Raw genomic sequence first — 14,281 nt, 5'->3', positions numbered from 1 at the left:
CAGATCCTGGACTCCGTGTCCAGGCACCCCAGCTGACAGTAGCTTTAAAAAAAAAAAAAGGAAAGGCACATGCTCTAAAGCAAAACATCAGCCTTTGCCACCATACTTGTTTACAGCAGGAGTCATCAATCTTTTCGGGTGCCAGGCACCACTGTGTAACATTGCATAAAGGTACAGAGCAACACCACCAAAAGGCCAAAACAAGTGTTCTTGCTCAAAGGCTTGTCAGAATTCCAGTGAAAATGGGCCACCTTGAGCTGCTGAACAAAAGGTAAGATTACACCAGAACAAATGAATAACCAATGGTTGAAGAGTTCAGATGAACCTAAGAGATTTCAGCCATTTTAAAGATTTTGCTTGCTTGTTTTGGGAGTCCTACAGACCCAATCTGGGGTGTCGTGAGCAACACAGTAACCTGAAACACTGCATTGCTCATCCTTGATTTACCAAAATGCCTCTGACCACAACATGGGTCCTCACAGGCAAGCTGCTTTTGGGTGTCCACATGATTTTGTGACACATGTAGGGAAGGGCTCACAATGCCTCTTTTTGTCAGTCTGACTCTTCCATGGTCTCCCATGGCTTTGTTTGGAAATGTGATCACCTGCACTCAAAAACAGGTAAATGTGGCTTTGGGTGATAAAAGTCATCTTGGAAAAATCAAAGAGGAGGGTGTGAAGCAATCTCACCTGTAAATGGGTATGTTATGACCGGGCTCCCCCCAGGTTGCCATTTAGTGAAAGCAGCCTCAGAACTTTCACGAATTTCCAAGTTTGCCCACCCCCCCAAAATATTACTTATTCCTGTAACTGGACTTGTGGAGCATATAACCAAAACTGGACAAAAAGGCCTTGACATGGGGCAGGGGAAGGGAAGAGAATGGGTTCACTAAATAACATAATGGTTGAGTTCATGCAATACACTAACCCTGCATTAACAAAAAGTTGTCTGCTCAGCCAACATCTTATGCTGAAATCAATCAGCCAAATTAGTAATACAATAGTAATACAATATATAATGGGGAAAATGTTACTCTTCATTTAATTTTGATAACAAATTATTTTCATCAAGATGAGCAACTGACTTTAACATCCTTCGCCCAAGCAGGGGGGCGCTGCGCATAACCAGCTCTCTCAGCCAGTGTCTGTACCTGAAATGGGTGGTGCAAAACTTGTTGCAAGAAGCGGACCTGAAAAACAAAAGGGGGAAAAATTATACATGGCAAAAACAGGTGCAGCAGATTCACAATGCTTAAATGGTAACATGGCCTGTTCAAGAGCAGGCAACTTTAGTCTCTTGTGTATAAAGAGTATAGCAAGGCAGCTTGTAAACATGTTGTACCTCTGAAAAGTCATTTATTTCCGCCTTCAGGACAGCTGATTCTGCCATCCAGGTTCTAAGCACATACCTTGGATTAACACCTGCAACCAAAAAGAAAATCTACATAAAACTTTCACTAGAGATCTGCTATGCCAAAATCTACCTTCTTTCCTACTGCTACCATAAGAAAGTAAATACAGATTTCAAAGACCTAAAAGTGGAGAGAGAAAAAAAATTAATAGCCATTGTCACTGCATTACACGCTATGCTGAACCTGTACAAGAAGAATACAAGATGATGGCATTATCTCAATTTTTTTCTGAACTGGATATTTTAACAAAGGTGGTAACCCTTCCATTGCTCCCTTCCCCAGATTTCTGATTACTGTGTATTATAATTGCAGAAAATGATAAATTGCGATTCCCTAAAATAACATGAATTTGTGCAACCTCCCCCATCCCCCAATGAATAAAACTAATGATTTATTTGAGGTTCAGGTTAAAAATACCACTTAGTTATAATAATTAAATTTTAATCTATATATCAAATTAAAAAACCAAAGAACCTGGCAACTTTACAAAATAAACCATTCCATTCGAAGTAAAGAAAAACCAAATCTAATAAACATTAAAACCTTATTTTTAATGGGATGGGCTTGCTTATTTTTGTACGCTCATTTTTGTCCTGGGTTCCATTTTGATGACAGCCACTCTCATTCAAAAGGAAAGGGCAAGGGCAAGGGCAAGTCTCCTTGCCTTAAATCAGCTTCTCTTAAAATGCTGTAGCGTGCAAAACACCGGCAGGTTTTAAGTTAGTTTTCCCCCACTGACAGTCTGCCTCCCTTCCCCCCTGTGGTCATTCTTCACAAATTGAGCATCAGGCCAGATATCAGAGCTTTGCACAGAAATCTTGTGCTCTCCAGATGTGATTTAATCTTGATGTGATTTGAAAGTAATGCAGTGTGCTAAAAAAAATAAAAAGAACACTCAGGCTTCATTCAGGGCTCTGAGCCACTGCTTGTGTTCAGTATATTTTTGAATCAAATTGGTAATCTGGCTGGAAAAGCAGTATGAAGAAGTTATACTCTGGCAACTCCTTATTTATTATCTTACAGTTCCCTTGGGAGCTGGCATCCAAACTTTGAGAAATGTTCTCTTAAGTTACCACAGATTTCCAAATCTTCCTTTAAGCAAACCCTATATAGTTTGTTTTCTATTCCTGGAAGATGACCCACTTCATAATTACTCTCAAATAAAAAGTGAATATAATTTGAGGAGACAGTGCCTCGTATGATACTTGAAGCTCTCAGAGGAAAGGCAGGATATAAATCTAATCCAAAAAATGTTGAAGAATCAGCTTTGCTATAGCCTCCATGTTTGTTTGTTTATCCAATTTCTCTGCCGCCCATCTCGCACACGACGACTCGAAATGTGTTGTACACATGTGTGTGTGTATGTGTGCACGCACAAGTGTAAGGCTCACTAACACATTTTAAGGTGAACAGCAAATCACTGTCAATTCCAACAACTTCAGCTGAACTGAGGGATCAGTGGAAATTCTTACAAAATATATCAAGTTTAACTCCTGGTGTCTTCAAGAACATGTCTTTTCTCATCCCCAATATGCTGCACTTGCTTCCAGAAGCAGCTTGTACTGTGCAACCCACCCACCCCATTGCCATGGTTGTCTTTCATCTGCAATCTTCCTGTGTCTTCCTACGACGTGATTTCTTCTCACTGGAAAAAAATGGCTCAGGAGGAAAAGATAGCATACTTCAATTCTGAGGTCTACCACACAGGAGGGAAGTGCTTTCTTTGCTGCTGGAGACATTTCCAGCCCCTTCACACCCGTGCTGCATTGGCACTGGCAAGCATGGAAACCTCAAGATGCTCGACAACGCCTGGCAACCAGCTTCTCTTCCATGCCTGGGAGGCATGCCCCTTCTGGCACATCCCACTTGTGCTTTGCTTCTTCCCCGGAGAGGCGGATTGTCAGCCACACCCTCCTGCCCTTGCAGTCACTGCTCAGGTGGGAATTGCTGTGCCATTGAGAGCGCAGTCAATCAGAACAACAATGGGCAGAAAATGCAGCTTGGGTCTATGGTGCTGTACAAACCTCTGGCAGATTGCAGGGGTTCTGGTGTGCCAGTGCTCTTTGTCTTTTCTCTGGTGACAGGGGTCTGTCCAACTGGGACTATGCTCCGTCGTCAAAGGATGGGTGACTTGAATTATCAGGCACAAATCTGGGGAAAATGCCACTTTGGGATAGGGCGCATTTGTTCCTGACTGTGCCATTTGTAGATACAATTGTTCTTTTTTCAAGAAAAAAAAATGGAAGCAGGAAAAAACTGCCACTTAGACCTCCTTGGCAAGTTTCCAGCATCTGTGTAGTAGACAGGGTGCCTGTGTCTGGTTGTTTTTGTATTTTGAATCACAGGGTCCACCACAGAAAATTGCAAATATAGAAAGATCAAAATTAGCCTCTAAATTGTTACAGTGAAACTTTGCACTGCTCTCTAACTTGTGTCTGTTCTAAATAAAAAGAATGAAAAATGTCTTGCTTCTCAGCCTTTTGGCTAAGATCAAGCCTAACAATAAACAGGTCTATTTTATTGAACAACCAGGTATTTAGAAGCTGAATCTATAATAGGACAATGAACTATTTTGAATGATTGAACAAATTATGACTATACTCACTGCTCATTCTTCTGCTTCTTTCAATGTCTGAATCACCCATATTCCTATATAGCATATAAAAACAACATATGCAAGATGTTCAGTTTGAGACTATTGCTTTACATGGATTATCTAAGCTGACTCAGAGACAATGATTCTTAGGAACAGACACACTTTCATCCATGAGTACGTGTTGTGCAGTTACCATTTTGCAACATGGTATTTGCAGAGGATGCATAAAGTGAAAAATGTGATTTGTTCCATGCATGGAGTGAACATAAGCTTGGCCAGACCATTCTAGTTGAGTCATGATCCAGCCAAAGGGAATCCCAGATCATTTAGGTTGATCCAGATTTTCACGCAGGCATATCTAGAGGAGTCTAATGGGGCAGACAGGGCAAGCTTGTTGCATGTTGCTCCTCTCCCCCCTCCTCCTGCTGCCTCAGACATAACCAACAAACCCACTCTACTCACACCATCCCCACTCTTCCTTTTCCTCCCCATCTCCCATCCTGGAACACTCTTGCTGAAACACATGGGCTCTAGGGCCATGCACAAATTAAACACACAAGCTCCAGGTCCGTACTTCAATCCATGCATAAATGGCTCGATACTGAGTAATCTGGGTGTGGAATGCTCTGTGCACAGAATGGTTTGCACATCCCTCATTAATTCTGTCCTACTTATTTAAAATGATCTTAAATGTTGCTATCTAACTACTGAATAACTCAACTCAGACCCTCATAAATAGCTGAAGGAGTTGCACAGAAAAAGAAGTAGCATGGAAATTCATTTTTCTCTTCTTTAACATGTATTTATAATTACAGTAAATTAACCCCATTGTATTTACCTTTTTAATCTCAAGAGGTACATAGCAATCCAGCTTGAAAAGTACTTGTGTTTAGCTACATCTTGCAAAGCCCAAAATTCCTACAAGGAAATAATTAATTGAACACTTACAGTGGTAAAACACAGGTATCTTTACACTTGTCAATGCAGTTTTAAATATTCCAGAATAGACATGTATGGGGCTGCAGTATCTAATAGTCACTTTCAGTAATCCTTGTTAAATCCAGTATTTAAAAAAAGAGAGAGAGTCATACAATTCCCTGCTAGACTTGGGACACCCTGCCCCACGCCATAAAGTGATCAAAATGACAAATTTCCTTCCCAACCTTGGTGCACTCCAGATATTAGACTTCAATTTCTAGAATTCTCAGCAAAGGCCATGTTGGTCCACATATCAAGGTTAGGGAAGGCTAAAGAGTCTAAGAGATGGACAATCTTTGGGGTTCCGGGGCTAGCTCAGCCCCTCGGGGACTGCGCTTGTCAGTATGCTCACACACAAAAGTTTCTGGCACACACACACATGCAAGCAATCTATAGCTCATTTCTTGGGTTCACAGCCATCCTTCTTCTCTCAATGAAATAGCTCAATTTGCTGCATTCTCACTGAGGACAGCAGTGAAAAACACAGCAATACTGACCTTCTTCCCAGAAAGATAAGAGGAAGCAGGGCAGGGAAACATAGATAGCATCTGAGGGATTTATGCTGCCCAAAGGTTGCCCACTCCTAGTTTAGAGATATGAAGACAAAAAAACTTATGAACATCAATCACAAATTCCTACCCCCTCTTGGATTTTCATTTGCTTTATTAACAAGGCGAGGCAAAGAAAGAATTTTAAATTTTATTCCTATAGAAAGTATTCTCAAACCCTCCAAAATATTCATGCTATTTAAAGTTGAATGGGCAACAACAACACAGATCAGACTAGACAAAGGAACATCTCTCTTACGGCTCTTAATTTGCTACTTCCAAACTGGAAGCCGGTGTTAATCAATTTGAGCACTATTGTTTTCATAGCTTACAGAAGAAATGAAATCTAGAAAGCAAGAATATCAGAAGCTAAGGAAAAGTTATATAATCTTGAGCCCTAAAAGTGGTTTGTGCTTGTGTAATAATCTTAGGAATCAACTAGACAAAAAAGTAAAGGAAGTTTTTCAGAATAAGAATCATAAAGATTTTGGAAGCCTGACTAGAAGGGAAGCTTTCAAGCTTGATGTGTTAGAATGCAGGAGTGGGGAAAAAACATGTTTTGACCAAATCGGTATTTCTTGCATAAAAGATGGATTTACAGTATCTATGCTGGATTAGGGTAACCAGTTGTCTCTGGAAAGAACTATGTCCCAAGCACATGCCATTGGCCAAATATCCTGTACAAAAAAGACAGCAGCATTTGAACAGCCTGGATTAGGGTTAGGATTTTCCTTGAAATTAAAACCCTCTTCCTTAGTTGGCATGGAGGACAGTGAGTTTGTTCAACACTCAAACAGAACACATAAAATAATACTGACTGTGTCAGGCTGCATCCCAGTGGTGATAAGCTGGTCAAGAAAACAGCCTTTGTAGGGAAATCATTGCAACAATTCTGGCTTCTCAGTAACAAGTGGATGCCAAATTATTGTTAATAGTAGGAATGTGTGCAGTAGACCCTATCTAGCATTCAGGCGAATCTATAGACAGTCTTAAGCATATGGAACAAGAGCAGGCAAGAGATCAGGACATCCTGGAATCTTCTGGGCTAACAGAGAAACTCTCAACCCCTTCAGATTTTTGCACTGTTGTGAAGCATTTGCTTCTCCTTCCTCTCAGTGTTTGGTCTCCATTTGGAAAGGAAACCTATCATACATGTTTTGCTATCATGGAAACCAGGAAAGATCGACATTGGAACAAGCAGCTGTTCCAATTCGGTTCTCTTTTCATTCTAAAAATCAAACACACATTTAAAAAAAAACTAGTATCCAGCCAGATCGTCACATAATTTCAATCTGCATCCCCTACCAATTCCACTTTCACAATCCACGGTTTTAAAAGAAGAAAAGCCATTTTCTCTTAGCAGTGATGCATCAGTACCTTAGGAATGCTGAGGTCCTTGAGCTGGTCTTCTGAAATCTCACTGAGCTGCCGAAAAGCCATTGTAAAATCTGCCCTTGTATCTTCCATGAGCTAGGAAACAAGACCACATTTTTGTGTCACCCTTTACTGATAAATCAAGGCACAGTACAAATATTTCGTCAAAGAAAACAACTCACTTTTAGAAGGAAAGCAATCAAATAGTTATCATCCTCACTGTCACCTAGTAGACCTAATTTTGCCTTGAATAGTTCTGTAAAGCTGAAGGTTAATAAAACAAATGTATTAGCATGACAAAACTGGGTATGTCACAAAAATGTGTGTGTTTCTTGTTAAAAGAATAGTTCCAATAATTACATACCCTTTATAATATTGTTTGGGATATCCTTTAAGTATTTGAGAAGCCCTGTTCAGAAAAGACGTAAAATGTTTCAGCAAAAAAATCACATTTAATAACATTCTCAGTCGTTATTGTGCACGTATGAGAAGTATTACCCTGGATGGTCTAAAGTAAGGATGGATAATCCTGCATTTGCAGTCCTTCAACATTCTCCCAGTAAACAGTGCCAGTAGCTGCATCCAATTATTTAATTTATAATACACAGTACTTACTGCTGTTTTAAAATAAATAGCTGGAATCTCACAAGATCACCAAATCTTGTAACATTTCAGGGTTTTCATGTAAAGACTACTGAAATCTCACAAGATTCTGAGATCTTCAGGAGGGTAGCAAAAAAACCACCCACATTTATTTATTTATTTATTATTCACATTTCTATCACCGCCCATCTCCCCTGGTGCTCATAGCATGAAAAGGTTGCTGATTTCTGCCATTCTGCAAGCCTAAAACCAAGGCCATTTTGGAAGTGACATTCCTACTTAATATACCACAGGTTTCTGAGCTGGAATAAGTTTTTGGCTCCTTTTCTCATGCACCAGTTTCAGTTCTTCAATGCTGTGATTTAAGTTCATGGGCATCGTACGTTCCAAGAAACAGTGGTCTAGAAAAACTAAGATTTCATTGCTGAATCTGGTGCATGACATTATAAAATGAAGGAAGCAGTGAGACTAGAACATGTGGGTCAAATGCTCTTTCCTGGCTTAATAAACTATAGTTTATGAAGTTAGGAATGCATCCAAGCTGAATTACTACCTGTGATCATTTATATAAGCTAGTGAAAAATTTTGAATTATACCGAGATATTGTCACTTCTTCCATATTTATCCAACAAATGTCTAGAATATTTAGCAGATTTGATATTGGTGTAATTACTGCCCATCTCTCTCATCCTTATTGCCTTTACATGGATTCAATTGTACACTCCAAGCTGGACTGGTGGTACTTAAATGATTCCTTCCAGAGAATTATTATGATAAAGACTGAAGGTACTGGTGCTTCAAACAGCCTCTTTCCCACTATAGATAATGTTCAGAAAGAAAACTTCTTTCTAGGCATGTCTTTAATTTCTGACAAAACTAAAGTAAAAAGACAAAAAAAACCCCACCCATCCCATTTTTTTTCTTTTTCCAGTTTCTTAGCAGCAGCAATACTAAAATTGCAGTTTATAAAATAACTATTTCCATAAACTTACTGGCCATTATAAAAATGAGGGTATTTTTTTGCAAGCACTCACATCACAAAAACATAATTTTGATTTTCAAAATACTTTCTTGCAAAAATACTTCCTTCTTTTCTCCATCTCATCAGCTCTTTTAAATATGAAGACATTTTAAAGGATTACTTACAGCTGCTTTTGTCTGGGACTGAATAAAGGGTTTAGAGCCTTTAGCAGCTTGTTCAGATTGAACATCCCAACATTTGCTTGATTTCCTATTTTATACCGTTTTTCGTCATCAGATGTGTTTGGGACAAAGTCTGAAATGAAACAGTATTTTTTCTACAGTGCAACATTTGAAATAGCCAACCATGTTCATTCATCTTGATTCAAAATAAGGAAAATCACATAGGTAGTAAATATTCCCCCCTCCCCAATTTCTAAATGCAAGCCTATTTGTTTAGGCTAGATTAGCCCAAGGAAAATAATGCACTATTAGCATGTAAGTTTACAGATTGCAATGCATTGTTTTACTCAAACTGCAAACCAAAATCAGTGGTTTAAACTATCCATTTTTTCAACATACTGATCATGTTTTTGGCTACAAATGGGCTACTGTTATACATAATATAATTTCAATTTATTTTAAGATACTACATGTGTATTACATTAGGGATTTCCACCCAGCCAGTCTGCACCGTCAAGAATTTACCAATGGCCAACCAATTTATTATTACTATAATTCAAGGGACTTACAATAATGAATATTTTTATTATTATTTATTTTATCAAATTTTTATCACCGCCCATCTCTCCCCCAAAGGAGGGACTCTGGGCAGTTTACAATAAAACAAAGTTAAAATTCAAGACAATTATAAATACAAAAAATAAAAATGTGATAAAATCTAGATGGCTGAAGGTTCTCTGTCAGTCCGTGAGTATAAAGGGCCATTTTAGGATTGTTCTAGGGTGCCAGCCATCCCCAGGAGTGGCTATTCCCCTTCCCGCTCCAGGCCTGCTGGCAAAACCAGGTTTTCAATTTTTTACGGACGTCCAGGAGCGAGGGGGCCTGTCTCACCTCCGGGGGAAGAATAAGGATGAGTACATGCCCCCTCATCAGAACGCATGCGAGTTGTAAGTGCATAGGAGATATAGCTGCATTCCATAGGTTTGCCATAGATGAACTGCTTATGCTAATGAATATTTAATTTAACAACATTAAGAGTAATAGCTTTCACTTGAGTTTAGTCTGCACTGAGTGGTAATAACTTTACAGGCTCTCAAATAGGAATCTTTCTGATCCCTGTCAGAAAAGTTGAAGAAACTTGACAATGAATACACTGTCTTCTATGGCCAAAGCCCTTGCCCTTCTCATGCAAAAGAGAAAATTACATCCCCTTGATAAAACCTACAATTTTAACCTCCATTTTCTCCACAGAACACTAGCATACTTTCCTATATTCTTTTGCAAATGTTTATCTTGGCATCTGCCAGCAGAATCTAATCCTTCAAGGAATATTCTGGTGCCAATCTCCCACCTCCAGTCAGAGGGATCATGCACGGCGGAAGGGTGGGGGGGAAGAGAGAAAAGCAATTTTGCAATGGCCCAGTGCAAGTGCCGCCCTCTTAGTACATGTGTCTTGATGTCACAGATAGATGAAAGAAGCAGAGGTTGCATCATGACAGTGCAATGCTGTTTTTCTCCAGTGCCTTCTGTTCAAGGCATCCACTGCTTGCTCTGCCCAAGAAGGAACAGCTACATTATGGATGTGCCTTAGAAGAAATAGAGGCAGATAATATACACAGAAGGAGCTACTTGGATCAAACATGACAGGCAGGCCAGTTTCTTGCAGGCTGCACCTGCAGCCTGCTAGAACAGTTTCCTGAAGTACAAGGGAGCCCTTCAGTTTTTAGCTCTTCATTCAGCAAGACAAATCAACAAGAGACTGGCTTACGCAGAGCTTCTGATTCAGCTGGCTGCCTCAAGGCTAAGAAATGGTGCAGAGCATCTTGAGACAAGTTCCTTTGCTGTCTCTCTCTATCCCATTCTCTCTTTGTAACTTTTTGCTACAATGCCACTGAACCCCTGCAAGAGGATGATCGCCTTCAAATCCCAGCTACCCAGTTATGTACACCATATAAATCTCTTCTATTTTCTTTTGTTCTTTTATTTCAAGTATCTATTAAAATAGATACATACATACACATCTCAGCTATCCAGTGAAAGCAGCCCTGGGCAGATATCTGTTCCCAACCAGTTCATTTTGAGAACTAGTGTTCATGACAAGCATTTATCTTACAAGATTGGTACTTTTTATTTTCTTAATATATGGCATTTACTATGTGTTCCCTGTAGAGGGCAGACAGGAGGCAAAAGAGTGACCTTCCAGAACATAAAAGGGGGAAGATTTTTGTTGTAAATCTAATCTATTCAATAATGAGTTGGACATAAAACAAGTTCCATTGACATAATTAAGATTTTATTTATTATCTAACGTTTCAGGTTGATTTTAAGTATTAATTAAGTATAACTCTTAAAGACTCATCAACTGGTCAGTTCCAGTTCTAATCTCTGAGTCCTACAGATTCCAATCTTTCAACCCTCTTGGTCTCAGTTTTGTATAAATCTCACAAGTCAAAGAAACAGAAAATGCAGGCATTGCTTGGGATTTCATGCTTCACTGTCTGCCAAATAATCAGTCCTGCATTCCCTTAGGTTATACTCACCTGGGTCACAGGAATCCATGAAGCCAAACGGGCCATAATCTATGGTTATGGATAATAAGCTGAAATTATCAGTATTACATACTCCTAAAAAATAAAACCATATAGCTATCAAAATAGCATAATATTTTATTTTAGAAGTACTAGCAGGGAGACTTCTCTGGGAGCAGTTTGGAAGCCAGATCCAGCCCCACGGCTAAGAAGCAGTTCATGAGACATCCATATTTGTTACACAATCTTCTCTCTCGTGCATGCAATCTTTCCGTTTGAGATAGGTATCACCTTTTCTCCAACTGTTCAAAGCAGGCCCTGCTTTCTTAGTGGACATGGAGCTATAAACATGTCAAAAATTGGGTTTTCTTTCACTTTCTTCAGAGGAACTCATTTTCCACAGTGCGGTTTGGAATGGAAAGGACAAGCTAACCATCTGCTTTGGAGTCCTGTGTAATGACAATCAAGTAACTAGTTTGTGTTCTGAAAAGCCACAGTAGTGACAGAGGATTGGGAATGGTTCAAGAGCCAAATCACAATGCTGTCTTTCCTGTCCATGTTGTTATTTGCATTCTAAGACAGAAAAATGCATATCTTGACAGCCTGTCATAGGGATCAATGATATCACATTATAAGGGGGGGAAGGTCCGAAACTAAATGCTGAATGAGTAATACTATTTTTGCAATGCTCCAGTTTTAATTAACATATGCTCTTCAGTAGCTTAGAAGGAATCACATTCCATTTTTGTAAAGTAGGTAGTTTACTTTTCTAACTTTTCATGCCTTAGCTTAGGGGATTTTCACTGAAGCAGTTTCTACCCTCCACAAGCAGAATGAATTTCACCTTGTCTTCACTTCTGCCCCTTTTAAAACACAGACACTATGAGCCAATCAGTGCTCGTTCTCTTTCTATCCACTGACCAAATGGAGAACCCCAAGAAGGTCAGGATCCCACCTGAGCTACCACCAGTCATGGAGTAAAAAAAATTCCTTCGTGGTCATTCCATGCAACAAGGAAGTGAAATAAATGGCTAGAGCTCTCCATGTGTTTCTTCACATGTATTTGCATATTTGTATTTGCCTAATGGTTTCCAAAAAAGCAACAATAAAAAAAAAGCTGAGGGGTTGCTATGATCAGAAGACAGAGGAGGGAAGGTCAATTGTAAAGAAATGTAAACAAAAGCACTGAAATCTTCCAAAGGCTTCCTGGCCACTATTCCTGTTACATTTAAAAGCCCTTTTGATGAAATTAGAGCATGGCTGTATTGCTCTAATTCTGCAATCAGGCCCTTTCCTCAGTACATCTGACTATGGTTGAATGTTGCCATGGCAGCTGGATGGAAGAGGAAGGAGGCAAGTTCTAACCAAGGCATACAGAAAGAAATATATTCCAGCTATAGGGCTCTGACCCTCTATAGGGGCAGTAAAGGCTTGATTCAGTCAATCCCTGTATTAACGGAGCTCATACAGTATATTAAACTAAACTGTGACTGGTTTGGTTTTGGCTTTATACGATGTGTGAAACTAGCTATGGCGGTTTCTAAGCCATGGTTTGTTCCATACACTGTGGCCAGAACAAAACACAGTTTGCCTTGATGTATGAACCTGGCCCTGAGTCACTGTCTGTATTACAATTCCCCACCCTCACCCCTTAACGTGCTTTAGTAATGAACTCTGTCAGGGTACAGGCTTTGGCGCAATACAGCACCTCTCTGTGGGTCCCACCAACTTTTAACCAAAAGGGAAAAGGTTACGCTGTTCAGACTAAAAAATACAGACACACCCTTTAATCTCACCGTGAGCAAAGCCTACTGACATCCACGAGGCAATCAAATGTGCTGTCTCAGACACTACTTGAGAGAAAAATGCCTAAAATCAAACACAGTTTTACCTTCAGCATATAAATAGAGTAGTTATATTCCAGGGATATTTAGATCATATTTATTATACAGATAAACAGTGGTTGGAAAGTGAACCAAAAATGGGGAAGATAATGCAGAAAGGATTAGAAGAAGAAAAAAAAAGGTTCTTCCATGTCAATGCTGTGGGGAGGAAGAGCATGAGAAGGCGATCAAAGGAGAAAAGATTCTGCATCACTTACAGATCTCTCAAATGCCATCTAGTCTGATCAGACTGCAAGCCTTCTGGATAGAAATACTGTCACTTCTGTATTCGTTACTGCTAAATACGAAGTAAACTATACATTAGGTTATATACAGTATTACATTATGTTGACTTTTTAACTGGAAGATGAGGCGGTGAAAACCACGGATTTGATGCCCAGAAATGTATGGTTTATATAATCTGCATTGACATGTAATTACATTTACAAATTACATTACAAAAGATTTCAAAAATGCTTAGTTGCATTTTTTACAAATGTTTCCTATTTGGGCTGACACAAATGTATACGAAAATAACAAAAGCTTGCTTACCAGATATTTATTTGAATCATTTATGTTTACTTTTGGAAAGTGTTCTTTTATGACCGTGTCTAGCAGCAACCTGTATCACAAAGAAAAATTTCTTCTATTAAAGAAGAAGTTGAAATATCACTGAAATAAATATTTAAATTGATCCCTATTTGAAGCCTAAGGCTAAACTGAACTCAAGAAAAGTACCTATTGTATCTTTCAGAAAGGGATTTTATCTGTGCTCACATGTAAGACAAAGACAGTATTTATTTTAATCATGGTTTATTGAACAAGCTAACAAGAATCCAAAGTAAAACTTGCAGAAGAGAAAAGAAATTGCACTATCCATCCAAAGGAGGGGAGGAAACCCCAAAATCTCATTGTGCAAACACAACTTCAAGTATCTCATCAATAAAGCTGGCATCAGATGTTATATGTGAATTTGTAATAATGCTTTATAATTTAAGAAAATTATGTAAATGTCAAAGGAAGAGGTTACTGATTTTCTGTTCAATTTTGGTAGCTGTTATTTGGGATGTATATCCTCCATTACTTAGTAATTCTGTGCACTCCTAGGGAAAATATGTCCACCTACGAATATATATAATAGTAATGCACTGAAATAACATGTTTAGGTCTTATCTAACATATCCTTCACTGATGCATGGTAGGCACAATATCAAGTA

General features: G+C 39.0%; 1 protein-coding gene across 2 annotated transcripts in view; it reads right to left on the bottom strand.

Moving 5' to 3' along the window:
- Positions 1–1,024: 1,024 nt before the first annotated feature.
- Positions 1,025–14,281, bottom strand: part of LOC134497682 (protein adenylyltransferase SelO-like) — a 28,967-nt gene continuing 15,710 nt past the window's right edge. Inside the window, exons 11-21 of one of the 2 annotated variants that reach the window (XM_063303504.1) lie at positions 13,617–13,686; positions 12,978–13,050; positions 11,194–11,277; positions 8,657–8,786; positions 7,272–7,316; positions 7,090–7,171; positions 6,911–7,003; positions 4,846–4,925; positions 4,017–4,060; positions 1,342–1,421; positions 1,025–1,189 (exon numbers count right to left, since the gene is read on the bottom strand). In XM_063303504.1, coding sequence (XP_063159574.1) covers positions 1,067–1,189; positions 1,342–1,421; positions 4,017–4,060; positions 4,846–4,925; positions 6,911–7,003; positions 7,090–7,171; positions 7,272–7,316; positions 8,657–8,786; positions 11,194–11,277; positions 12,978–13,050; positions 13,617–13,686 — 904 coding nt within the window. In that variant the 3' untranslated portion in view covers positions 1,025–1,066. Of the gene's footprint in view, positions 1,190–1,339; positions 1,422–4,016; positions 4,061–4,845; positions 4,926–6,910; positions 7,004–7,089; positions 7,172–7,271; positions 7,317–8,656; positions 8,787–11,193; positions 11,278–12,977; positions 13,051–13,616; positions 13,687–14,281 lie in introns of those variants that run through there. The other variant, XM_063303505.1, reaches the window with a different exon arrangement.

The sequence above is a fragment of the Candoia aspera genome, chromosome 4 (genome assembly GCF_035149785.1).
Source record: "Candoia aspera isolate rCanAsp1 chromosome 4, rCanAsp1.hap2, whole genome shotgun sequence".
NCBI classification, from domain to species: Eukaryota; Metazoa; Chordata; class Lepidosauria; order Squamata; family Boidae; genus Candoia; species Candoia aspera.
The sequence above is the reverse complement of the archived record's forward strand: the minus strand, read 5'-3'. Positions and strand labels throughout refer to the sequence as shown.